Here is a 23536-nt window from a genome sequence, read left to right as displayed (position 1 = left end):
AATTCAGTAGAACATAACATATATGGCACTCGAGCCATTCCAATTGTTTAGGGTAGACACATTAAAAGTTGGCCCCAGTACGAAAGCAGCACATGTTTGCTTTAGAAATATATCACCGAAAGGCAATCAAGATAATAATGATCATAAGTATAAAAAAAATATATGAAGCTTTCACACACTTTTCACAAAAAAGGTTCTCGAAATCGTTTATCCATTATCACACTTTCTCCTTTATAAGATTGTATTCTAAATTAATAAGTACTTTTTTAAGGTATTTATTAGAAAATATAATTTGAAAATTGTAAAGTGTATGAAACTAGAATAATGTAAAATATGTGTAGCACATATTCGTAATAACTCAAGAACTGCAAAAGTACATAAATTATGAAGCACAAACGTCAGTTTAACACTTTGTTAGCCACTGCAAGAAAAATATAAAAATGATTTAAGGAAAAAATGAATAAATTCCATGCACACTTACCCCACAAGGTTCCCTTTAAAATGGGACACTGATGGTAAATAAAACTCTTTTTGAGATTCTCCCAAACTATCATCGAACCCTTTCGAGGTCTGATTTTTAGATCGCGAGAAGGGAAAACTATTTCTCCGCCCTTTCCAGCATTGCCCAACTAAATATTATAAAGAAAATAATGATAGAAGTATTATAAACTAACAATTAATAAACTTACAAATATGAAAGCATTTGCTTTGTTGTGTTTCCTGGGCTGCCCAGTGTCATCGGGATTGTAGTTGCCAGCAATACCATAATTTATGACTTCTAGCATTTGATTTCCCTTCGATGGAAATCCAGTAATTTCTAGGATCAATTCATTTACTTTGCGTACAACATCATGTGAAGAACTGGAAAGACCTCCGATTTTACAACTGCAATTCGCCGATAAATGCTCGTTTCGTTGAAGTTTTGGTCTGGATACATTCTTTAAAACTTCAATATCCTTTGGACCGAGGAATCCGTAAAAAATACTTATATGTGGTGTCATGGACAATTCCTCCATTTTTAAGGGTGCCAGTTTCAGGAATGGTGTCCAATCCACATAGCGACATACAAGGACTCCCGATTTCCTCCTATAGCGTTTGGAGCATATTGCCTTCTGGAGTTTGAAATATTTCTTTGGTTTCGTGAGTTTGATCGGATTTGATTGCAAATATTTCAGCTTTGGCAGCTGTGTCAACATGTAAGTGTGATTGGGATTAATCGAGAGCAGCTCCTTCGCATACTTTTTAGCTTCCAAATAACGGCCTAAAAATAATTTGTTGTTAGATTTATACACTTTCTTTTAACGACGAAAATTACCAAGTCCCTTGTTGGCCTCCACCAGGGCTTCCAACAGGTTCGGGTAGTTCCAAAGTTTCATTTTAAGCTCCTCTGGACTGAGATAATCCCCGTAGTAATAGAGAGCCAATTGCAACCACTTCTCCGATTGATTGTAGTGTCCTAGGAATAGATACATCAGACCGAGTATTAGACTCTCATCAGTTCTCCAGCTCCTAATGCTGAAACAATTTTAAATAATGTATTTTTCACAATATGTGCATGATGTATTTCTTACTTCTTATCTTTGTCATCCATAAAGCCTTCTGCCATGGCATAGGAGTCCAAATCGTATACGGTTTGAAGTCTACGCATTGCACCCATTGATTCTTCAAAGTCCACAGAAGTTGGGTGCTGTGTTAATAACTTCTGAGAAACCGCAATCTCCTCACTGCCTAGATCTTTCTTCAATAGTCTGAAATACTGGGGCCAATCATTGTGAATGATTGGTAGAACCTTATATCCAAAAATTAAGTTACTATGAAAATTGGTGGTCGTTTTCAGCAGATCTTCAGAGTATCGTATGGCTCTGTAATGCAATGCAATTAGATAATTATTTATTTAACTTATTTATTTTCTGAACGTACCGCTTAATTTTCTGTAAGTGTATTTTTAAAACTTGTTTATAGCTGTGTAGATTGTTGACTTGTGTTTCTTTCAACTTGAGCAACGACAACTGGGCCTCCGAGGATATTGCAAAGCCATAAGAGTCTGGAGCAGATACAACCTCGCCCTTAACTTGAAAACCAAGACAGGCAGTTACAACTAGCAAAAGAAGCAACATTCTAGCCAAGACATTAACGTGTTTAAACTGAAAATTGCAAAGAAAACCATACCGTTTATATTTAGTCAATTAGACTTCATTTGTAATGCATCATGGTTGAAATATATTGAAAAGTACTGTATAAAAACTATTATTGAAGTATTATTTTTAGAAACACTTTAAGACATATCTTAACAAGAGAGAACGCTGTAGTCGAGTTGTCGAGCTGAGTAACGGGTATCAGATAGTCTGGGAACTCGACTATAGCGTACTCTCTTGTTTTTTATCAATTTCTATGCGGGGTGCGGTGTGCTGGATGCGTGGTTGCTGGGTGCGTGGTTGCTGGGTGCGGGGTGCGGGGTCCGAGGTGCGGGGTCCGGTGTGCGGGGTCCGGGGTCCGGGGTCCGGGGTGCGGGGTGTAATGAAGTACATGTAACAAAAATTTAACCAAAACAAGGTGGGTGGTCCGGGGTGCGGGGTCCGGGGTCCTGGGTGCGGGGTGCGTGGTGCGGGGTCCGGGGTGCGGGGTCCGGGGTGCGGGGTCCAGGGTACGGGGTGCGGGGTGAGGGGTGCTGGGCCCGGGGTGCGGGGTGCGGGGTGCGTGGCCGGGGTGCGGGGTCCGGGGTGCGTGGTCCGGGGTGCGTGGTCCGGGGTGCGGGGTCCGGGGTGCGGGGTCAAGGGTGCGTGGTCCGGGGTCCGGTGTGCGGGGTGCGGGGTCCGGGGTGCGGGGTCCGGGGTGCTGGGTCCGGGGTCCGGGGTGCGTGGTCCGGGGTGTGGGGTCCGGGGTGTGTGGTCCGGTGTGCGTGGTCCGGGGTGCGGGGTGCGTTGTCCGTGGTCCGGGGTCCGGGGTGCGAGGTCCGGGGTGCGTGGTCCGTGGTCCGGGGTCCGGGGTGCGGCGTCCGGGGTCCGGGGTGCGGGTTGCGTGGTCCGGGGTGCGTGGTCCGGGGTGCGGGGTCCGGGGTGCGGGGTCCGGGGTCAATGGTGCGTGGTCCGGGGTGTGGGGTCCGGGGTGTGTGGTCCGGTGTGCGTGGTCCGGGGTGCGGGGTGCGTGGTCCGTGGTCCGGGGTCCGGGGTGCGAGGTCCGGGGTGCGTGGTCCGGGGTGCGGGGTCCGGGGTGCGGGGTCCGGGGTGCGGGGTCAAGGGTGCGTGGTCCGGGGTCCGGGGTGCGTGGTCCGGGGTGTGGGGTCCGGGGTGTGTGGTCCGGTGTGCGTGGTCCGGGGTGCGGGGTGCGTTGTCCGTGGTCCGGGGTCCGGGGTGCGAGGTCCGGGGTGCGTGGTCCGTGGTCCGGGGTCCGGGGTGCGTCGTCCGGGGTCCGGGGTGCGGGTTGCGTGGTCCGGGGTGCGTGGTCCGGGGTGCGGGGTCCGGGGTGCGTCGTCCGGGGTCCGGGGTGCGGGTTGCGTGGTCCGGGGTGCGTGGTCCGGGGTCCGGGGTGCGTGGTCCGGGGTGCGTGGTCCGGGGTCCGGGGTGCGTGGTCCGGGGTCCGGTGTGCGGGGTGCGGGGTCCGGGGTGCGGGGTCCGAGGTGTGGGGTGCGGGGTCCGGGGTGCTGGGTCCGGGGTGCGTGATCCTGATCAAAAATATATATACTTTATATGGTCGGAAACGCTTCCTTCTGCCTGTTACATACTTTTCAACGAATCTAGTATACCCTTTTACTCTACGAGTAACGGGTATAAAAATGTTGAATACAGATTCTATTCACTTCACATTCACAGCAATACGGGTATATGACTTTCTTGTGACTATCAGAACTCAAGCAGTCGTATTCCAGTTTGTCTGAAGAGTCCTTATGCTCATATAATGCCCAATGCCATAGTTACTAATTGGGAGGCCATCATCTCCAAGGCACTTGGGCCTGTGACATTCATAACCCATCAATTATTTTCTTAATAACTTTTCATTCACATTATTACTTATTAACCCAAAGGAGGTTGATTCCTCATTACTTAACAATATACCAGTTAGTAAACGTGCGCAAGCACATGGTTGTAACACGGCATTAGAGCAAAACACTAGTTGAGAGCGAATAACAAATTAGTTATGCTTCATGCACTAAATGTGTGTCAACCCAAGTTTTTAAAGAAAAACTTTATTCCTTGGTAAAATAAATAATTTTCCTGAAAATCGTGAAATCTTGTTAGATGATTCTGGTATCGCAAAATGAAAATAGTTTCTTTTCCGGGTCTATGATGTCGAACATAAAAAGTGTATACAACCATTAAACTATGGGTAACTCCCTGACAAATGAATTTCGTACACCTTGACGCGAAATTGGTATGGTTTTTATGACCGGAAAATAGTAAGTCAGTATGTTTTGTACTCCCATCTGAAATAAACATGTTAATGATCCTATCAATCTGCCTAACTTCCCTTGGTCTTCCAGGGGGCCTCTCTGAAATGACGATTGACTCCGCAATGTCTATAGCTGGAATGAAATCACTTGTGGATATGGAGGGTTTTTTCATAAGCGAGATGGAAGGCTACATGGCAGCCCTGAAGAATAAAATCGATGATATAGAGAGGTGGTGGTAAGAGCTGTAAATATATTTTATCTCAGTGTATCCAACTTTCAGTTTCCTGCAAGAAGTACAATCCAAGCGACAGATATCCAGGAGGAACCCAGAAGAGTTCGTTGCTCATCCCCTGAACGCATTTTCCCTCATTCGACGACTACACGAGGACTGGACCCAGATGGAGCTATTAATGTTGAATCAACCTGGCTTGGAAAACCTTGAATCTATTGAAAATGGCTTGGACGTAGCACAGCCCACCGATCAGGATCTCAATGATGCCATCAATGGAATCATTTCACTTCAAGAATTCTACAATCTACAGCCAAGCGACATAGCCAATGGATTACTAATGGGGCAACAATACAAGTGGGTGGTGAGCTTATTTTCTTATCAGGTTATATACAAGTTCTTGTTTACAGTGCCAGTTTAAACACACTTAATTGCATGGCTTTGGCCAACGCGTGTAGGAGCTATAATTTCGATAAATATGCTCTAAAGTGGTATAAAACTGCTGTAGAGCTCTACAATGACGATCGAGATGGCCGAGTCTACAGGGAAGTGTTTGGTTTCAGCCTGTCTGATTTATACAAAAATTACACCTCAGTTTTGATAAGCAAAGGTAGGTTGATTTTGTGGCCACAACAAACTACTAGATAAATAAGTTTTCCAAAAAAGGTTTTCGGAAAACCGCATTAAATCTTCTCCGGGACGTAGCAGATTTAGACGCTAATCTCTGGACACTTCGCAAAAACGTTTATGAGGTGGGAAAAATTGATGTTCCTGATCCCACGGTAAGCTATATTTTTGTGTAAATATTTAGGAAACCTCATGAGTTTTGTATGCTAGTTTTCCAAGTCAACATGGTTGGATGTCACTGGTTGTCTAAGAGTTTCGCATACCAGGCAAAATCATAGCTGTCACTACGAAAAGAACACGACAGATTTCCTTAGGATTGCTCCTCTGAAAGTGGAAACGCTTAGTTTGAAGCCGCATATAGTTTTGTATCATGATGTAATCTATGACAGCGAGATCTCAAAAGTCAAAAATATTTCACTGCCTTCACTAAAGAGCCCCTTGAGAATTCTTCACGCTGAAGACCATAACCTAAAGCTTGCCAAAATTCGTGAGGATTACCACAGCCCTCTAAACCTACGAATAAAGGACATGACGGGAGAGGACGTGAAAGAGGACCCCGATTTTCAGATAGACAACTATGGTATCTGTGGGTTTAGGTATTATCATACTGACAACTTAGAATCGCAGGATCAAACGGTATGCTGTATGCATAAACAAATGAATCGATGATAAAATATTCTTATCTTTTAGGCGGAACTGGGCGATCGCTTAACGAGCATTATGTTTTTCGTAAGTAAAACGATAAGGAATTATGGTTTTATAATATGATAATATCTCTTTCCTCAATGAAATTTTTGTATTTTTGATTATTTTAAACCTAAAATTTCAGATGAACGATGTAGCACAAGGTGGTGCTTTCGTTTTTCTACACTTAAACCTTACAATTTGGCCCCAGAAAGGCAGCGCTTTGGTTTGGCGAAACCTGGATCATAGAATGCAGTCTAACGAGAATATTTTGCACGCGTCATGTCCAGTAATAGTTGGGTCAAAATGGAGTAAGTTATCAAAGAGCTTTGATTTTTAAACTGATACATAAATATTCTTTCTAGCCCTCACCAAATGGTTGCACGAAAGACCTCAAATGTTCTCCAGGCCTTGTACAAAATGAGGAAATCGAAATCGCATGACCAAAGCATGAAATTAAAAGCGTTAAATAAATAATTTTGCCCCAGTCCGATGTATTTCACAATCTTTGAAAAGCTGCTAAAGAATGTCGAGTGTTTTGAGAGTCTCTGTTCTATTTATCCTAGTTCATTCAGTTTTTTCTACGGACTCAAACGATTTATTTTTTAAAAAATACTACAGTTCCTCAGTTTTGGGACTAGTTAAACTATTGAAAATGGAGCAAGAGTTTATGGAGAATTTTTCGGTCTATGCTAACATCCTGCAGGAGAAGGTGGATAACCTAAATATGTGAGTTGAACAGTAACCAGTTATTACACATTTTCCACACTCATAACATGTTTCAGTTTCCTAGATGCCTTAAAGCGGCCCAATCACAACACCCACAATGAAAGGGAGAAGTTTGTTTCCAATCCCCTAAATGCTTTTGGACTGATCAGAAGGCTAAATCAGGATTGGCCAAAATGGCAAAACTACAGCCAAAAGCAACTGGGACTTGGGCAACTCAATGCGATGCAGGATATCGTGAGTGCAGCCCCTGAATCCTTCGACATGAATGAAAAACTGAAAGCAATGCACCGCATAGAGACAACCTATGATCTCCAACCTAAAAATATATCAAAGGGACTACTTCAAAGGACGGAATTTAAGTAAGTCTGAAAATGACTTAAAACAACTATTGTCATAATATTTTACACTTATTAAAAAGATTTGTATACTATAATCTTAACTAGCTATAAACTTACATGGCGGGACTGTTTGGCTTTGGCTCACCATAAATTTAAAATCGGCGAGTTTCAACGATCACTTTTATGGTTTCAAGAAGCATTAAAAATAAACACAAATGGGAGTCTGGAGATAATCAATAATTTACAGGAAATGGAATTGAAGAACTTCGCAACAGACGTAGCCAAGCGCAGTAAGTAAAGGATATTAAGGAAAGAAAACTAAGATCTTAATTAAGAGCTAATTATAATTATAATTGCAGGCATTTATTTGTCAAATGAAGCACTGACTAATGAAACCATTGATAAATTGGCCAACAGCCAATTGCAAGATGCTAAACCAATAGACTTGGAACAACTAATCAGCTCAAACCTAAAGCGCTGGATTAAGGATAGTTCCACAACACCTCCCACTAACCATAATATTGGATGTCGAGGACTGTTTCCTAGGAAAACCAATCTCGTCTGCCGATACAATTCGAGCACAAACGCTTTTCTTAAACTAGCACCCTTGAAAATGGAGGAAGTCAGCCGGGATCCCTACATTGTAATGTTCCACGAAGTGATAAGTGACAAGGAAATTGAAGAAATGAAAGGAGAGATTAAGGAAATGGAGAATGGATGGACTGGCTTGGAAGATCCCAAGGAGATTGTTTCCAGTGTCTATTGGATAACGGAGGAAACTTCTTTCAGCAAGCGAATCAATCAGCGCATTTCCGACATGACGGGCTTCAAACTGGAAGAGTTTCGTGCCATCCAATTGGCCAATTTTGGAGTGGGTGGATATTTCAAGCCCCATTTCGACTATTATACAGAGCGCTTGAGAGGAGTGGATGCCAACAACACACTGGGCGATCGCATTGCCAGTATTATATTTTATGTAAGTGGGTAAATATTTCCCTGAAACTAGACTAGATCGATTGTGGCTCTTCTCCGACAGGCTGGAGAAGTTTCGCAAGGTGGACAAACAGTATTTCCAGACTTAAAAGTGGTGGTGGAACCCAAAAGGGGCAATGCATTGTTTTGGTTCAATAAATTCGACGATTCTTCACCAGATCCACGATCCCTGCACTCCGTGTGTCCAGTTATAGTGGGTTCCAGGTGGAGTGGGTATTACGAGAATAAGTTTTACAGCTCCAGACATAACTATATACTACTTTCAGCGATTACCAAGTGGTTGCACTACGCTCCCCAGTTATTTGTGAAGCCCTGCAGCCCACGAGTTCGTAAAGAGTGACGTGTTCCTTTTAGACTGAAAGTATACAAAAATGTATTAGTGACGCTATAACCTTATCATATTGCATTTTCTTACCTACCTTGATAAATAATAAAGTCAGTCAAAATGAAAAGCTGTTGCAGTTTGATCGTCTTTCTTCTTTTTTGTAGTGAAATTAAAGGCAATAATGCCGGAGATTTCTTACACGTTGATAGTAGCAGTGCGTATAGTTCAACCACTGGACTTTTAAAACTTTTAGAATTGGAGGAACTCTTCATTGCTAATATTAAGGCATACACCAATAAATTGGCCGAAAAAGTTGAAAATCTCCAAGCGTAAGGCAGTTCCCGTAAATGATTTAAAATTCTTGAAGCCAGATGTTTCCCACAGTTACATCGACTCGGTTGACTACGAAGTCAATCAAAGTTTTGAAGATCGTGAGAAATATGTCGGCAATCCCATTAATGCATTTAGTCTTGTGAGACGGACTCATCATGATCTACCAAAATGGCACAATTATTCACAGCAGATCGTGGGAATGGGTAAGATATCTTAAAGATATGTTGTGTTTAAATACTTCATGAAGAAAAGGTTTGTCTAACTCATCTTGCTTCCTTCCTATTTTCCTACTGCTTAAATTAAAGTACTCAATAGGAATTAACTTTTTTTCAGAGGAACTGTTTGCCTTAGAGGAAATTATAGCCAAGGTGCCGGATAAAAAGGACATGGAACACTCGCTGGAAGAAATGCATAGGCTTGAAAAGGTTTACGATTTAGAGGCCACAGAGTTAGCAAAAGGTCGTATTCAGGAGAAGCAATATGAGTACATAAAACCTTGTTTTTGTTATTTTCGATCTCATAAAATTATCTTATAGCTTTCTTCCTTCGATTCGGGATTGCGTGGCTTTGGGCGAGCACAAACTCAAAAGGGAGGACTACCAACGGGCTTCCATGTGGTTTCGCATGGCCATCAAACACGAACCCGAAGAAAATGCCGACATAATCAACAGTATTCTTGGAGATCCTAGGGATGAATTGAACACGCTGTACGTCATATCAATGCTCATATTTGGTAAGTGAAATTAACTAATGAGGTAATGAGGTTACCATACCATATGTTTATATAGGCATTCTCAAGTCGAATCCCTCGATGACAATCGCAGAAGCTAAAGAAATATCCTACGAAGCCATGAATAAAGCCAGCCTAGCAGATGTAAAGTCTCTTTTGAACGAGTTGCTGCGTCAAACTGATGAAGAAATAGTTTACGAAATGAATGTTAACAAGACAGGACCCTCAGATTACGAGATTGGTTGTCGGGGCCATTTTCGTAGACTTAGAAATCTAGTGTGCTCCTATAATTTCACCACAACTGAATTCCTGAGACTATCACCCTTGAAACAGGAAGTTTTAAATTGGGATCCCTACATTGTCCTATACCACGAAGTTCTTAATGACAAAGAGATAAAAGAGCTCAAACAACACTCAGATGATATTACCGCGAAGGAAATCAATCCCATTAAAAAACGAATCTTTCAACGTATTAGCCATGAAGGGAAAAACCCGAAGGGAACATTACTATTTTTCGTAAGTAGTCACCCATCGAAGCTCAATAGTAATTGATAGCATATAATACATAAGAATTGAAATTATCCCATGGATAGTCCTGTACTAACTATTCATCTAAGTAATATGTTCCTCTAAACAGCTGAAAAATGTGAAGCAAGGTGGAGCAACGGTTTTTCCAAAGTTTAAAATAGCTGTATTTCCGCAAAAGGGGAGCTGTTTGTATTGGCAAAGTACACTTGATCCTGGCAGCAAGCCATTGAAATGTCCAGTTCTTCAAGGAAATAAATGGGGTAACTGAAATACATAATATAATAAATTTGTTAAATGTAGATTTCTTTTTAGTTCTCACCAAAATGGTGCATACAATGGACGAGCATTGCAGAACAAAAAAGAAATAAGCATTGAATAACCAAAGGTTAAAAATATTTGTACACCACATTTTATAAAGAACTTAATAATTTTAAAATAAATAACTTTGCAATACAGTTTGCAATAATAAAAAACCAAGAAGCGAATAGCAAAACCTAATTTGTAAAAACAAACGTATCAAATCAATTCAACCAACCTTTGTGAATCCATTTAACTCAAGAAGAACTGAATTGTTTAAACAAATAGGAAAAATTCTTAGTCATAATGAAAAAGTGCCCTTGCGTATACGTAGTTCTGCTCTGTTCCGCAGTCCTGAAAACTTTCGTAGACTGCGTCGATGATATTGAGGATCAAGAACGATACAGCTCTTCTACTGTAGGACTTCTGAAATTGCTTAAAGTGGAAGAACAATTTGTCGATAGCCTCATTAACAAAGCAGATCAACTGGGAGATAAATTCGAATCGCTTCAACTGTAACACAGCCTAAAATTTGTTTTTATCACTAGTGGGTTATGAATTGAACCGAAGCCTCAATGAAAGAGTGGTATACGTTTCGAATCCCATCAATGCCTTTTTACTTCTAAGGCGAACCCACGAGGATTTGCCAAAATGGCACGCCTTTTTTAGAGAGGCCATGGGAGAAGGTATGTAGTAACTAGTGTGTAATAACTAAAATGTAGTAACTAGTATATATAGTAACTAGTATAAAGTTACTAGAATGTAGTAACTTTAGTAACACTACACTATACTACATACTAGTAATTAGTAACTAGTAACTTGAAATAAAAATGCATATACATATATTATATATTTTCATATATAAAGGAGATCTGATTACTCTGGATGACATTGTGAAAAAAGTGCCTAGCGACGTGGACATGTTGTCGGCTGTGCGTGGAATTCAACGTATAGAAAGGATATATGACTTAAAGATCGACGATTTGGCAAAAGGCGTGTTGCAAGGAGTTCAGTACAAGTATCTTATAAAGTAGTTAAAATTACAGATTTATTAGTAAAATCAACCCTGCAGCACACAACTTACATATCGCGATCTCATAGCCATGGGAGATTCGATGTACCAGCAACGCGACTATCAAGCAGCAGCCAAATGGTATCGAATTGCTTGCAAGCGCGAATTGGAAAATTCCGAAGAATTGTTAGTAGAGATTTTGGGCGACCCATCTGAACAACTTCATCGCCAGTACGTCAAGTCTCTCTTCATATATGGTAAAGCTGAGCTTAGTTCTTTGCTCATTTATCTTATCGAAACTAATTTTAGCCTCTACTTTATCTGAGCCTTGGAAGCCTATTAAAGAAGTCCTTATTATGGGGGAAAACTCATTAGCACACGCCAGTCTAGAGGAACTAGATGGTATAATGTCCGACCTGAATGACCCCCGGAACGATGCTGAAGTAGAGAAAGTGCTGTACCGGGTAAAAAGAAGTCCTTCCAACTTTGAAATTGGCTGCCGAGGACTGTATCGCCAAAGGACGAACCTTGTGTGTCGCTACAAGAGCACCGCGAACGCGTTTCTACGATTGGCCCCTCTAAAATTCGAGGAAATAAGTTTGGATCCATTTATGGCAATGTATCATGGAGTTCTGTACGATTCGGAGATTCGTGCACTTAAAGGCCAATCGTGGCATATGGTTAATGGCTATGCAAGCGAAAGAAATGGCACAGAAATCAGAGAAACAGTAGCCCGATATGACTGGTGGACAGATGCATCTTTGATACGAGAGCGCATCAATCAGCGCATTGTTGATATGACAGGATTCAACTTTCCAAGGGACGAAAAGCTACAGGTCACGAACTATGGACTGGGCTCCTATTTCCAACCGCACTTCGACTACTCCTCCGATGGCTTTGAATCTCCAGATGTTACCACGTGGGGGGATCGCTTGGCCAGCATTATATTTTATGTGAGTTAGGATGATCACTTTTCCCTTGAAATCTATTCACAGATTACTCTTTTCAGGCTGGTGAAGTTCGGCAAGGAGGTGCCACTGTCTTTCCGGAATTAAATGTTACTGTGTTCCCACAAAAAGGAAGCATGTTGTACTGGTTCAATTTGCATGATGACGGAAGACCTAATATTAGAAGCCAACACTCGGTGTGTCCTGTTGTCAATGGAGACAGATGGAGTAGGTTGGGTGGCTCATATATTGCGATTTTACTACATATAGGATTTTTGCTCGTTCAGCTCTCACAATGTGGATTCCAATGTTTCCTCAAATGTTTGGCTACCCATGCAAATCGTAGTTAATAAACTTTGGACAACGATATAGGTGACTATATTACTAAATTATACAATGTTTTATGTGGGCAATATTGTAAGTAATGGTTATAGTAGTAATATAGTAATAATATACATATAATTACCATAGCCATTACCAATATACCATGAAATTGTGGATTGTTCCGATAAATAAAATAGAAATAATCTGCATTAGTTAACCTAATCCAAGATGAGGTGGTTCGTCCTTCAGCTAGGTATTTTTTTAATTTGCATTCCACAGGACTTTTGCAATAACGAAAATGAAAGAACAGAGGAGAAAATCATATACAGTACTTCTGTGATGAGTATGGTGAAACTTTTGGAAATGGAAGAATCTCTGAAAGCGAACCTGGATTTTTACGTTCAAGAAATGCAGTCAAAGCTAGAGCTGATTAAACTGTAAGCTTAACTGCGAAAAAATCTATTGAAATTATACTATACTATGAATTATACTATAAAATAAATAATATTAAACACATTTCACATAATACACCATATTTTCAGATATCGAGACTCGCTGAAAAGGGAACCGTTGACCACGCTGGAGGAGAAGGAGGAGTACATGTCCAATCCCTTAAATGCGTTTCCTCTGCTCAGACGCCTCAATCAAGATTGGCCCAAATGGCTGAGATATATGAAACTGGCCATCTCTTCCAAGAAGACCAAAGAAATGGAAGTGCAGTTGAAGTCTGCGCCGAGTGACGATGACCTTAAAATTGCCCTAAAGGGTATGACGCGCATTGAGATATTTTACAATCAGCACGCAGAGGATTTGACCAAAGGATACCTTTTGGGAAAGAAATTGAAGTGGGTAGATATTTTAAAATGCAATTTTAAGAGTATCCAAGGGAATATTTGTAGCTCCCATTTGACTGCCCCGGATTGTGTTGCCCTAGGTAATTATTACTACAATCAAACGCAATTCTCCGGATCCACCCACTGGTATCGCATGGCCCTGAGACTCCACACGAATCCTAAAGGAATGATCTACGAGAAAGTTTTGGGCCTGAAAAGGAAAAGGATATACAAGAAATATGCCAAGGCCTTGCTGATGGAATGTAAGATTACTTACGGAATTTAAACCGCTCAAAGATGTCGACTAATGCCATTCAATTCGATTTTAAGCCATAGCAACGGATAAGAGCAAGCTCACTTCGACAGAGAAGTCTGAATGGAACAGATTGGCCAAAGAGGTCACGAGGGATGACAACTACGAGAACGTCAAGAAGGTAATTGATGAATACCTAACAGGGGACGAGAAGATCTTCCAAGAGGTGGCCGCCAAGCTGAAGCGCAAGCCATCCAAACTGCAGCGCGGCTGCCGTGGAGAGTGGCCACCGAAATCCTCTCCAGAACTGATATGTCGCTATAATAGGGACACATCGGCGTTCCTTAAGTTGGCACCACTCAAACTGGAGTTCCTGAGCGTGCAGCCTGTGATTCTTCTGTATCACGACGTGCTGTATGAAAATGAATTCAAATCAATGCGGGATGCAGCCATATTCAATGCCTCCATGATTGATGGTTGGACTTACTATGATTTTGACAAAAAGGGCAATCCGAAGTGGCAGGATCGAGTGGTGAAAACGATTGGTTTTCAGGGCACCACGGCAACTTTCACCTTGAGCATCAATCGGCGGCTAGGGTATATGAGTGGTCTAGAGATGCGCGAGAATATGATGCTCTACCTGACCAATTACGGCCTGGGTGGTAGTTTTGGGAAGCATTTCGACTACGTGGAGTTGGCCAAAAGACCTGTGAGTGGTTCTCTGATTAGTGACATATAGCTGACAAAATTTCTTTCAGCCAAACTTTTTTGCCGATTCCGGAGGTGATCACATAGCTACAGCGGTACTCTACGTAAATGTTATTTACTTTCTCTTGAATTTTATTTATTACATTTGTTTCCTTAATTTAGGCATCTGACGTTCCTTTGGGAGGAACTACAGTGTTTTCAAAATTGAAGATTGCCGTGCAGCCCAAAAAAGGCAACGCTCTAGTTTGGTTCAACTTGAATCATGACGGAGAACCGGATCCGCTAACAGAACATTCCGTTTGTCCCGTCGTCCTGGGTTCCAGATGGAGTAAGACATACTCAAAATTACTTTACAGCGAAAACGTCAAACTCTTTTCCATTCACAGCTATATCCAAATGGTTCCATGAACGCCAGCAAGTATTCAAGAAGCCGTGTTTGGCCTAATATGCGAATGTAAACTTCTATTAAAGCTGCCATTTGTAGGGCATGCAAATAAATAGCCATCCCATTGGCGCACTTTGCTCCTTCAGTCTGGTTGGTGTCCCCTTCATTGTTTGCCATAAAAATTGCAAGTGCCACTAAATTCACAGCTTCTATTGGCAGAGGGGTTAAGCTTATGTGCTCGCTCCAAATACCATTTTGCGCAAGTGCACACTTCAATAATGGAAAGGGTGCAGTTGCAGCTGCAGCAGTAACGCTGGGCACGGAGTACAATAGCCAGGCAGGCCGGCGTACTTAGGCCAACTTTGTCCATGCCGCATCCAGGAGTCACATAATGGGTGCAACCATGTGATTTAAGGGGGCTACGGACAGACTTTCATGAATATTTCTAAACAGGGATGCAAAAGATCGCTGACCTAGATAGTTTGAAAACCTAAAAATGGCTCACATGATGCAAACATTATTTTCACACGTTCCTAAAACTATTTGGAGGTTTTCATTATATCAGCATTTTAAGTATTAATTAATTTTAATTAAGTATTTCATTAAAATCAGAACATCATATCAAGCCAAGCGAAATAGTTTTGATTCTTTTCCCCCGAAAATACCTCTAATTATTTCAGCTCCCATGCTTCCAACACACCAACTTTCCTAATTTGCATCGCTTTTCCAAAAATATATACTACGTTAGAGAGAGCAAGTGTAAGAGCTAAAAAACTGTTACACTAATTGGAATATTTTTAAAGTGGCATACTTTAACTTGGCTTCTAAGCACGGTCAAGTTGATCTGGAACCTGAAATGAGTTTAAAAGCAACAAGGTCTAGTGGGGGACCAAAGCGAAACGAAATCAGCATGAAAGCAATTGTCCAAGTTATTCCAAAGTGCCCACAGGCAAAAGACACTCGCATGCCGTGCCACTGCGCAACTGGCAGGACGGACAACTGGCAGAAATGGAAACTGCGACCAGGACCGACCGAATCCTCTTTCTGTTGCCATCAACGAAGCCGGAGCTGTTTTTGAAACGGGTTAAAGGGGAGAGTACGCTGCCGGATGATGGCCTTGCAGACACACAGAAAGGAAGTGCCAGTGATGTTGTTTATGTAGCCATTCAGACCGTATTTAAGCATTAACAAGTTAACCATGGGCTGCAGTTGTTGACACAAGCAGCGAAAAAGGAAGAAAGCTTACTAAGGGTAACATATAAAGAAGATGAAGATGTACTATCCCTTTAGTTCAATTACACTTCGAGCAAACTTTAAACCTACACACCCAGGGAAATTATAAAAACTTTCATCTTTATATTGATTACTTATCCATATCATTAAAACTTCCAATGAAAAGCATCCAACTGCGGCCATTGTGCCATTCAAATCGCTGAAGCAGCGAGGACGAAAGCATCAATGACTAGGCCAGAAGTTCCTGCGATCCACAACCGCGCTGATTTGCCATGGCCGCCTGTTGAAGCACAAGAATGCGAATGCAGAAAAACCGCAAGTTGAAGTCCAAGAACAAGTGAATCCATAGAATGGTTTGCCAAGTCGTTGGGAAAACTGCAGTGCATGGAGCCAGAACGAGGAAAGAAAAGAAGTGAAAATAAGTCGAGGCAAATGCAATCTAAAGCGTCGCCACTTACCAGACCAGCAGGAGTTAGCCAGAGCAGCGCAGTGCGAAGAACTAAGGAGGACACCACAATGTGCCCATGGGGAGACTTGGCTCGGGGCATTGTAAAGCGATTTCAAAATGTGCTGAATTGTTATCTGGTGACATGAATTTGTCCGCTGATTTCAATGGGGCCAAGCCAAGACTCCGCGCTGCACTGCAAAGATGGCAGATAAGTTAATGCAAGTTCACAAAATATTATATACTAACCTGATATGAATCAGCACATTGGGAAGCGCAGTCTAGTCACCCATAAACGGAGACGTAAGTACAGGGAATTTCTAGCTAGCTGAAGTACTGGAAAACAAACTAGGGACAATAACCATAAAAATAGCGGAATTTAAAGAATTCACTTATAGGAGATTCAATATCCTTTTCTTAAATCTAAGCGGAATTAAATATATGATGCCCTATATTCCTCCAAATAATAGTTTTTCAATAAAATCAAATTTTGGGCCACTACCATTGTGGGAGCAGTTGTAAGCTCATACATATCCATTCCATGCACTTTGCGTCGAGTCACTGCCGCAGTGCCAATCTGCAGACTGGGCCATAAGGGTTTATCGTGGCCATGTCCGTGCCGCAGTTCCTGTCTAACAGCTTATGTGTGCACATCATACATAAATGTTGCCCTGAAAAATGAAACCTGACATGTGGGCCAAGTGACAACCTAAGTCAGCTCCTTGTAGTCGAAGTCCTCTAATGTATTCGGAAACATAACATATAATTACAGTTGGTTCTACATTTAAGAATGTATTTAAGGTAACATGAAGTCGAGTCTCAAACTCTTAATCATAGATCTCCATCGCTGGGCAATTCGGCGTCTTCAATCTTACGTATAGTCTCCCAGCTGATAGGCGACTTCTTAATCATCTCAATGGGGGCATTGCAGAATGGACAGGAGCGCTTATCCATAAGGAAAAACTCCTAGTAAGGAAAAAAGTAAAATAGTAGGTAAGATTGTAAGCTTGTAGCGCACTGTAGAAATATATAATCGCTTATTTAAGCTTCCTATTGGGATATTAAATCAACTCCCTTAAAGGGAAAACTTTCCGCGTCGCTGGTCATAGGTGTTATCCCTTAGAAGGACCACCTACCTGTGGATGCTTCTCACAAATCTCTGAGAGCCGGCCGTAGAAGTACTGGTGGCATCGATCGCACTCGTATGCGGTGTTTGAGCGCATGCAGATGCAGTGCTTGGAGCTCTTGTAATCCTCTGCAAGCTCGTACTTAAGCTTAGGCAGCTCCACCGACTTGTTGAACTCCGGGCCTAAGCTTGAAATGTGGACACCACGCTCGAATTCGTGGTACTCCTGCTCCTCGGCCTCCAGTTCGGTAGTCGACCAGGACTTATATAGTTTCGACGGCAGCGATTTCTTATGGGTGACATCCTTTAAGAATGGGGACGAGAGATTTAAGTAGCGTTCGCGGAGCCGAGCGGCTATGGATTTCGGATCAGTTCCCTTGTTATCTAGAATAAACGCTGCTTTAGAGGATCGGATCTGGTTTACAGCTCGTACATACTTACCAGAAGGCATTGTTATTATATTTGGCTTCGAGTTTAAAGGAATATTGTTATCACAAGCAAGTTTCAAATGATTTATAAATATTTATAAGGCTAATTTCGCAGGAAATGCCTGCTTGTTGGATAAACTGCGAATTTTTCTTTAACTTTATGAGCAGAAATTATCTTCGACGCCAAGCTCATGTAACGGCGTTTGGCAGTGCTGTGTAATGCGAGCGGTACCAAATCAAAGATATCGATATGTGTATTTATTTATATTATTTAACATTCATTCCGCTACCCAGTGCTACTTCTTTTCAATGTCCTGCAGTGAACGGTTATTTATAGATATGTTATACAGATTAATTTTATTTTCTAAATTTATATATATGTATTTATATTTGAAAGCTTAAGAAATAAGCGTTTTGACTCGAAATATAGTGTTGTGAAACGTGAACAATATCTTTTATACACGCAGATCAGTCACAAAAAGTAAACAAACGCTATTTTACCCATTACAATTGAAAATGCATAAATAAAATAATTAGTTTACAGAAAGCTTTGTTTATTTATTTATTGGTTCATTTACATAAGGTTTATGTATTTCCTCAAGTACGTACTACGTAACGCTGCAGCTTTCGTCAACGAAAACCACTTGTATTGCGTGGAGCTAGATACTTTTCTGAAGTCTCGGAGACCTGCAAGAAATTAGCATGAGCTCCGCAGAAAGCGCATTGACGGGCGTCCATTAGAAAAGTCACCTGTAACAAAAATTTGAAGGGTATGTTTATTAACCGTTTGTTTTAATACTTCTTTTATTGCTTACTTCTGGATGTTTTGGGCAGCGTTGCGAAATGCGACCCACAAACGTCTGCTTGCAGCGGCTGCAAACAATAACATTTTCCCTCTTCCGGTCGCATATGCAGTTATTGGTGCGTTCGGCACCAAACTTAAATTTGGGGTAGTTATACGACTTTTGAAACTCCATTTTAATCCGCGATCTAATCACTGGCACCTAGACTTTGACTTCTGTGATAGTGCTGCAAAGCTCCCGATCTTATCGATCGAGTATTTGACTCGATAACTGATTCCTTCTGTTCACACTTTGTCTGATTTGTGATTTACGCATGAATTTCGATTTACGCTGTTTGTTTTTGTATTATAATTGAATAAATGAGGAGTCGGGATCCTGGTGATATCAACAAAAGTCGCTAGTATTACTTATTTTGAAGTTTTAGAACAGACAAGAGCTTAGAAACGAGACTCCGAAATATGGATATAAGCTTTAAAATAACTTTAATGCCTCTCGATGCTGTAGGAAAAATTCGCGAACTATTTGTATGTAACTGACGCTGTGTACAGTGAAATAACACAGTAGAAAATGAATTTTTATTTAAACAAAAAAACAGTTTTTCATTACATGGAAATTAAAAATAATTCCAGTACTCATAACATAATATATTATACTTTTAATATTATATATTTAAAAATAACGTACTTTTGGGGAAACTTGCCTATAATATTTAATTTGGTTTGTGCATCAGCTAAAGTAGCTGGTGTTCGAACCACGCGCACACTATAGTTGTCTCTTTTCAGCTTGCCCATAGCATGCGCTAGAGCGATGGAGTGAGAGGGCCCGCACATTAAAAAGCGACATTCTGATCGCTTATGCTACCGCAGGCTCGTTGGTCTAGAGGTATGATTCTCGCTTCGGGTGCGAGAGGTCCCGGGTTCAATTCCCGGACGAGCCCAAGTGATGTCGGTTGTAATTTTTTTCTTTTTAATATGTGAATTTGATATGCAATTCCAGTGTAAATATCTAAATTCCTTTTTTCTAAGCCCCCAAAAAAAATACCTAGAAAATCAAGCATTACGTTTCTGGGTATTAGCATTAATTTTAAAAAATTAATTAATATGACCACACAATATAAATCGAAAATGCTTTTTTGTAATACAAACGAAATAAAAATATTAATGTAAGATGAGCATAACTTTGATGTATCTTGAATGAACATTTTTCAAAATAAAGTAGCATTTCAAGAAAAGTGGAAAATAACCTTATTTCATTTGCAATATCGCGTTTGTATCGTATCCCTTGTTTGATCTCTAAATATAAATGTATAAGACATCTGTTTTTTTTGTTGGTTTTTGTTTTTAGTATTATGGATTTGAAATACTTAGAGCAAAACGGTTATCTCCACAAATCGAGTGTTCAGATTACATTTTTCAATAATTTCCTTTTTGTTCTCTACTGTTCCAATGTTGTGAGTTCGTGAGCTTGAATAACCCCAATCGAATTAACACTCATATTATAGGATTGGATTCTGTTTGTGTTAAGATTACTTAATATGTAAGCGCTGCCGCGTCCTTGTCTGTATTTTGTGTGTTTATTCGGAATTCGTAATGCATTGGCTTCTGCTTGTGGGTTTCTGTTTTTTGAGGGATACAGTCGCTTAATTCGATCTCAGCGGATTTTCTTACTCGTATTCCAGCACGTTTTTATGGTAGAACAATAAATAACTGAAAGAAGTGAAATAAGTAGCATTAATAATGATTAGTGATAATTAACTTAAGATAATTAACATCAATGCCATTAATTCATAAAAGTAATTGTAACAACCATTCATATACGAAGTGAGTGTGAAAATTGCAATTGATTGTTGCATTTATAGTGATTAAGTATATAGTAGAATAAGGGGAAATATTGGCCATTCTTACCCCTCGCTGTCCAGCACCTGCTTGAGCGATGCCATAGTTATCACATGATCATCGCACTTGACCCACGTGTCCTTCTGGTGGCGCACATACGCCGTATAGTGTCCGGTGTCGATGGTGCCCACGTGATTGACCACGGCGTACAGCGAGAACCGGAAGTCCCCATAGGCGTTCTTCTTCTCGGACATGAAGGGCGTCATGTCGAACTCCACGGGGAATTGAATGAACGAGGAAATCTTGCGATCGATGAGAGCAGAGTGCTCGAAGCGTTTCAGATGGAAGGACACCACGCTGGGCAGAGTGCGCAAGCTGAACTGTTTGGTGGACTCCTGGTAGGACTTGCAGGTAGAGCACTTGATTTTGGCGGCCGATCCGAGATGCTCGGCCCGTGTGTACCGCTCTAGGCAGTCAATCAGCGTTTTTGGGGTAACACCGCCATGCGTCGTTGTTTCGCCCAAGTCCAGCGAAATGTCCCAAAAGGGATCGTAGGTGGTGGACACTCCGTTGCAGGCCTGGCACACCACATCGCTCTGCAGCATGCCCGTGAAGATCTGGTCGATGATGCAGTTACACTGGCCGTAGCAATGCGAGCTGCTCGAGTTGCTCGAATTAGTTCCACTTCCCGAGCCAGAGCTGTTGTTCTTGCTGTCGTGCTCCGCCTTGGCCTTCACGCAGTGCCGATGCAGCACGTCCAGGGTGGCGATGAAGAACTCGTGCGCGTCCTGCTGCTCATAGCCGGCCAAGTGCTTCGCATGGTTCCAGATTAAATGCAGTAGCCGGTGCAGCGACAACGGCGAACGGGAGCCAGAGTAGAACTCCTGCAAACAGGGACAGCGTAAAGTAGTTTCTCAACCATAAAACAGACAATAATCTATGTATTTGGGAGTTCCAAGGCATATAATACCATAACTTATAAGCAGAACTCACCTGGAAGAGACGCGAAACTTCGCAAACGAGACATTTGGGCGAGGACTTGCTGCCGCAGTCGTGGCGATCTGACATGAAGTAGTCGCTGAGCAGGGGAGTGTGAACCAGAGCCTTGAGGATATAAACGTAAGTCAGTGAACGAAATTGGCCACATTTATTGGCTTAGCCCACCTGGACGATGCAGTTCATGAAGCAAGTGGCGCCCAGATTCAGCAGACCCCTCAGCCCGATCGTTTGATTGGGCCTCACCAGTCGACGCCTGGCATTGGCCAGCAGCAGATTGGTCTCCTTGGCCGTGGGCACCCACGGCACCCAGCCGATGCTCTTCTGCAGATCCTTGGCCTCCAGCTTGCGGTTGATCAGCGCATACTCGCGGCTCCTTGCGTCGTAGATGAAATCTCGGCAGGCGTAGCAGTAGAGCGTTCCGTGGGACAGCTCCAGGGCCACATTGTGCTTCTTGGATCGCAGGTGACTCGTGATGTGGGCCCCTCGACATCCGAAGTAGATGCAGTGCAGGCAGGCGTACAACTGGATGCCGTAGCTGCCGCACTCGAAGCAGTTGCAGTGTATAGCCTGTGGGCGATAAGAAGGTATTATGATAAACACTGTTATAGTTATGATATATATTTTGTTCTTATCAGATAACATATCCTTTTTGCAACTGCACTATTTGAAATTTTTAGTTTTTAAATTAAACAAATGGAAATACAAATTGGTTGTCTAAGCTTACACGGAGTTCACATACAAAAAACTATATTTTGTAAACTGTTGTTCAATACACTAAAAATAAATAGTATTTGGAAGAAAGTTATATATATTTATATTATCCATTTTAATTAATTACATATTTATTTTTCATTTACATTATTTTTCATATAATTTTACATAACAACATATATTACATATGAAAAACACTTTCTTGGGTAAATATATCGATAACAGTGAACATATTTTCGCCACCTTGTACGTATTGCAGCTATTCTCTCAGCTGTTAAAACAGCTGTTGCATCTTCACATTTTCCAAGCAGTGCTTCGCGGTGAGAATAGTGTGTTGTCACTACTACCACCACCATTAATATTACAGCCGGCGTGTCAGTGACCTTTCACGTGACTGACTCACGGCTCACCTCTGATTGCGTTCTCCCCCTCGCACACTCGCACATTCTCACCTCACCACGGCAGCACCGCACGACACTGAACTCACCTTTCGCTCGCGCGCATCTCTGTTGACGCAGGCAGCGAAGTAGGCGTCGATGACCCGGAATGTATCGTAGCTGTGCTCCTTCACGTAGCTCTGGTAGTGCCGACAGCCCGTCTCGGACATGACGGCGCTGCTGGCGTCAGCGTTGGCGTTAGCTTTGACGCTGGCGTCGCTGCCGGCGTCGGCGCTCTCAAGTTCAATAGCAAGTTTTTGCACGGTACGCAGGCAGTCCGATAGGCGCAGATGTTTGGTGGCATCTATGGGGTTTGGGTTTTTCGCGTCCCTGTGCTGGCCCTTTGCTGCTCTGGCTCGCTGCTTGTCGCTGTTAACTGTTTTGATTAGATCGGCGGTGATAAAGCGACCGGCATTTGTTGTTGCTGCCGCTGCTGCTACCGTTGCTGCTGCTGTTTCGTTCTCGGCCGTTCCCCGGCCCGCTTCCGCACCCACCGCCCACCGTTCCGTTCCCCTGCCGCTGCTCCGGCCACTGCTGCTGCCGCCGCTGCTGCTGCTGCTGCTAAATACGCTCGTATTACTATCAACACTATTCTCTTTTGTTTTCGCCCGTTTTGCCGACGACTGCAGCGGCACGAATGCTTTGTCACACTTGCGCTGTTTTCGCCGAATTTTGGCCACTTTTGCGGTTCTTCGCCGGGCGGCCCAATTCTGAAAATATTTGGGCTTTTCTTTGCGAATTTCTGTGATTTTTCGCTTGCTTTTCTTGTTTCTATTTCGCACTGCACGCACACACACACACTGGCGCGTATATGTGTTGGTGGCAGACAGCTGTCAGTGTGACCAGTTGCGAACGCG

The 23536-nt window shown here is 42.2% G+C and overlaps 9 protein-coding genes, 1 long non-coding RNA gene and 1 other non-coding gene across 12 annotated transcripts; 6 read left to right on the top strand and 5 right to left on the bottom strand.

Moving 5' to 3' along the window:
• Positions 1-259: 259 nt before the first annotated feature.
• On the bottom strand, positions 260-2144 carry LOC120448485 (prolyl 4-hydroxylase subunit alpha-1). Of its 2 annotated transcripts, none has more exons than XM_039630514.2 (6): positions 1921-2144; positions 1572-1862; positions 1316-1515; positions 690-1261; positions 482-629; positions 260-421 (listed from the first exon to the last, which is right to left on the bottom strand). In XM_039630514.2, the coding sequence occupies exons 1-6, from the start codon at positions 2115-2117 to the stop codon at positions 399-401; spliced, it is 1431 nt and encodes a 476-aa protein (XP_039486448.1). In that variant the 5' UTR covers positions 2118-2144; the 3' UTR covers positions 260-398. The 2 variants fall into 2 exon arrangements, with proteins under 2 accessions (XP_039486448.1, XP_039486449.1); XM_039630515.2 differs by having other exon boundaries at positions 1316-1509.
• A 2252-nt stretch (positions 2145-4396) lies between these two features.
• LOC120449110 (prolyl 4-hydroxylase subunit alpha-1) lies at positions 4397-6414 on the top strand. Its single transcript, XM_039631418.2, has 8 exons — positions 4397-4616; positions 4668-4973; positions 5027-5226; positions 5283-5398; positions 5454-5879; positions 5934-5972; positions 6073-6238; positions 6293-6414. Exons 1-8 carry the CDS (start codon positions 4432-4434, stop codon positions 6349-6351), a joined length of 1497 nt encoding a protein of 498 aa, XP_039487352.1. The 5' UTR covers positions 4397-4431; the 3' UTR covers positions 6352-6414.
• A 10-nt stretch (positions 6415-6424) lies between these two features.
• LOC120449109 (prolyl 4-hydroxylase subunit alpha-1) lies at positions 6425-8439 on the top strand. Its single transcript, XM_039631417.1, has 6 exons — positions 6425-6656; positions 6713-7015; positions 7100-7284; positions 7354-7970; positions 8031-8196; positions 8254-8439. The coding sequence occupies exons 1-6, from the start codon at positions 6454-6456 to the stop codon at positions 8325-8327; spliced, it is 1548 nt and encodes a 515-aa protein (XP_039487351.1). The 5' UTR covers positions 6425-6453; the 3' UTR covers positions 8328-8439.
• Positions 8418-10370, top strand: LOC120449111 (prolyl 4-hydroxylase subunit alpha-1). The gene is made up of 7 exons (XM_039631419.1): positions 8418-8641; positions 8697-8848; positions 8979-9129; positions 9182-9378; positions 9434-9891; positions 10013-10163; positions 10216-10370. The coding sequence occupies exons 1-7, from the start codon at positions 8433-8435 to the stop codon at positions 10269-10271; spliced, it is 1374 nt and encodes a 457-aa protein (XP_039487353.1). The 5' UTR covers positions 8418-8432; the 3' UTR covers positions 10272-10370.
• Positions 10371-10491: 121 nt separating this feature from the next.
• On the top strand, positions 10492-12895 carry LOC120449107 (prolyl 4-hydroxylase subunit alpha-1). The gene is given in 8 exon segments (XM_039631416.2): positions 10492-10731; positions 10733-10886; positions 11068-11218; positions 11273-11469; positions 11522-12165; positions 12222-12387; positions 12447-12531; positions 12763-12895. Coding segments are annotated over 7 exon segments (1596 nt in total). The 5' UTR covers positions 10492-10506; the 3' UTR covers positions 12506-12531; positions 12763-12895.
• Positions 12697-14807, top strand: LOC120449106 (prolyl 4-hydroxylase subunit alpha-1). Its single transcript, XM_039631415.1, has 7 exons — positions 12697-12920; positions 13026-13328; positions 13383-13579; positions 13647-14278; positions 14328-14381; positions 14440-14605; positions 14664-14807. Exons 1-7 carry the CDS (start codon positions 12712-12714, stop codon positions 14720-14722), a joined length of 1620 nt encoding a protein of 539 aa, XP_039487349.1. The 5' UTR covers positions 12697-12711; the 3' UTR covers positions 14723-14807.
• A 1208-nt stretch (positions 14808-16015) lies between these two features.
• Positions 16016-16673, bottom strand: LOC120449064. Its single transcript, XR_005616176.1, has 3 exons — positions 16590-16673; positions 16354-16536; positions 16016-16270 (listed from the first exon to the last, which is right to left on the bottom strand). It is a non-coding gene; the product is annotated as an uncharacterized LOC120449064 (long non-coding RNA).
• A 389-nt stretch (positions 16674-17062) lies between these two features.
• LOC120448312 (uncharacterized protein CG13380) lies at positions 17063-18107 on the bottom strand. The gene is made up of 3 exons (XM_039630259.2): positions 17908-18107; positions 17477-17850; positions 17063-17306 (listed from the first exon to the last, which is right to left on the bottom strand). The coding sequence occupies exons 1-3, from the start codon at positions 17915-17917 to the stop codon at positions 17172-17174; spliced, it is 519 nt and encodes a 172-aa protein (XP_039486193.1). The 5' UTR covers positions 17918-18107; the 3' UTR covers positions 17063-17171.
• Positions 18108-18427: 320 nt separating this feature from the next.
• Positions 18428-18932, bottom strand: LOC120448797 (uncharacterized protein CG13380-like). Its single transcript, XM_039630988.2, has 2 exons — positions 18710-18932; positions 18428-18644 (listed from the first exon to the last, which is right to left on the bottom strand). The coding sequence occupies exons 1-2, from the start codon at positions 18869-18871 to the stop codon at positions 18525-18527; spliced, it is 282 nt and encodes a 93-aa protein (XP_039486922.1). The 5' UTR covers positions 18872-18932; the 3' UTR covers positions 18428-18524.
• A 630-nt stretch (positions 18933-19562) lies between these two features.
• Trnap-cgg lies at positions 19563-19634 on the top strand. Its single transcript has one exon. It is a non-coding gene; the product is annotated as a tRNA-Pro (tRNA).
• Positions 19635-20024: 390 nt separating this feature from the next.
• On the bottom strand, positions 20025-23502 carry LOC120448423 (ubiquitin carboxyl-terminal hydrolase nonstop). Its single transcript, XM_039630423.1, has 5 exons — positions 22730-23502; positions 21697-22098; positions 21526-21636; positions 20602-21416; positions 20025-20403 (listed from the first exon to the last, which is right to left on the bottom strand). Exons 1-5 carry the CDS (start codon positions 22847-22849, stop codon positions 20361-20363), a joined length of 1491 nt encoding a protein of 496 aa, XP_039486357.1. The 5' UTR covers positions 22850-23502; the 3' UTR covers positions 20025-20360.
• Positions 23503-23536: the final 34 nt, after the last annotated feature.

The sequence above is a fragment of the Drosophila santomea genome, chromosome 3L, assembly GCF_016746245.2.
Source record: "Drosophila santomea strain STO CAGO 1482 chromosome 3L, Prin_Dsan_1.1, whole genome shotgun sequence".
NCBI classification, from domain to species: domain Eukaryota; kingdom Metazoa; phylum Arthropoda; class Insecta; order Diptera; family Drosophilidae; genus Drosophila; species Drosophila santomea.
Note: the sequence above shows the minus strand (reverse complement) of the source record. Positions and strands in the feature narration are given on the sequence as shown.

What these genes read in the sequence shown, in the direction of transcription:
- LOC120448485 (XM_039630514.2), bottom strand. Translation starts at nt 2,117, where the DNA reads ATGTTGCTTCTTTTGCTAGTTGTAACTGCCTGTCTTGGTTTTCAAGTT. An exon ending in CACTTACAGAAAATTAAGCG is followed by an intron (nt 1,863 to 1,920) that starts GTACGTTCAGAA and finishes ATTGCATTACAG; the next exon opens with AGCCATACGATACTCTGAAG. An exon ending in TTTAAAGGGAACCTTGTGGG is followed by an intron (nt 422 to 481) that starts GTAAGTGTGCAT and finishes TTTTTCTTGCAG; the next exon opens with TGGCTAACAAAGTGTTAAAC.
- LOC120449110 (XM_039631418.2), top strand. Translation starts at nt 4,432, where the DNA reads ATGTTAATGATCCTATCAATCTGCCTAACTTCCCTTGGTCTTCCAGGG. An exon ending in AAAATCGATGATATAGAGAG is followed by an intron (nt 4,617 to 4,667) that starts GTGGTGGTAAGA and finishes TCCAACTTTCAG; the next exon opens with TTTCCTGCAAGAAGTACAAT. An exon ending in TTGATGTTCCTGATCCCACG is followed by an intron (nt 5,399 to 5,453) that starts GTAAGCTATATT and finishes TTTGTATGCTAG; the next exon opens with TTTTCCAAGTCAACATGGTT.
- LOC120449109 (XM_039631417.1), top strand. Translation starts at nt 6,454, where the DNA reads ATGTCGAGTGTTTTGAGAGTCTCTGTTCTATTTATCCTAGTTCATTCA. An exon ending in AAGGTGGATAACCTAAATAT is followed by an intron (nt 6,657 to 6,712) that starts GTGAGTTGAACA and finishes AACATGTTTCAG; the next exon opens with TTTCCTAGATGCCTTAAAGC. An exon ending in AACAGACGTAGCCAAGCGCA is followed by an intron (nt 7,285 to 7,353) that starts GTAAGTAAAGGA and finishes TTATAATTGCAG; the next exon opens with GCATTTATTTGTCAAATGAA.
- LOC120449111 (XM_039631419.1), top strand. Translation starts at nt 8,433, where the DNA reads ATGAAAAGCTGTTGCAGTTTGATCGTCTTTCTTCTTTTTTGTAGTGAA. An exon ending in AAAGTTGAAAATCTCCAAGC is followed by an intron (nt 8,642 to 8,696) that starts GTAAGGCAGTTC and finishes TGTTTCCCACAG; the next exon opens with TTACATCGACTCGGTTGACT. An exon ending in CATATCAATGCTCATATTTG is followed by an intron (nt 9,379 to 9,433) that starts GTAAGTGAAATT and finishes ATGTTTATATAG; the next exon opens with GCATTCTCAAGTCGAATCCC.
- LOC120449106 (XM_039631415.1), top strand. Translation starts at nt 12,712, where the DNA reads ATGAGGTGGTTCGTCCTTCAGCTAGGTATTTTTTTAATTTGCATTCCA. An exon ending in CTTTTGGGAAAGAAATTGAA is followed by an intron (nt 13,329 to 13,382) that starts GTGGGTAGATAT and finishes GAATATTTGTAG; the next exon opens with CTCCCATTTGACTGCCCCGG. An exon ending in TAGCTACAGCGGTACTCTAC is followed by an intron (nt 14,382 to 14,439) that starts GTAAATGTTATT and finishes TCCTTAATTTAG; the next exon opens with GCATCTGACGTTCCTTTGGG.
- LOC120448312 (XM_039630259.2), bottom strand. An exon ending in TTTGTGAGAAGCATCCACAG is followed by an intron (nt 17,307 to 17,476) that starts GTAGGTGGTCCT and finishes TTTCCTTACTAG; the next exon opens with GAGTTTTTCCTTATGGATAA.
- LOC120448797 (XM_039630988.2), bottom strand. Translation starts at nt 18,871, where the DNA reads ATGGAGTTTCAAAAGTCGTATAACTACCCCAAATTTAAGTTTGGTGCC. An exon ending in GCTGCCCAAAACATCCAGAA is followed by an intron (nt 18,645 to 18,709) that starts GTAAGCAATAAA and finishes TTTTTGTTACAG; the next exon opens with GTGACTTTTCTAATGGACGC.
- LOC120448423 (XM_039630423.1), bottom strand. Translation starts at nt 22,849, where the DNA reads ATGTCCGAGACGGGCTGTCGGCACTACCAGAGCTACGTGAAGGAGCAC. An exon ending in AAGTTTCGCGTCTCTTCCAG is followed by an intron (nt 21,417 to 21,525) that starts GTGAGTTCTGCT and finishes CCCTGTTTGCAG; the next exon opens with GAGTTCTACTCTGGCTCCCG. An exon ending in CAGGTGCTGGACAGCGAGGG is followed by an intron (nt 20,404 to 20,601) that starts GTAAGAATGGCC and finishes CACTTCTTTCAG; the next exon opens with TTATTTATTGTTCTACCATA.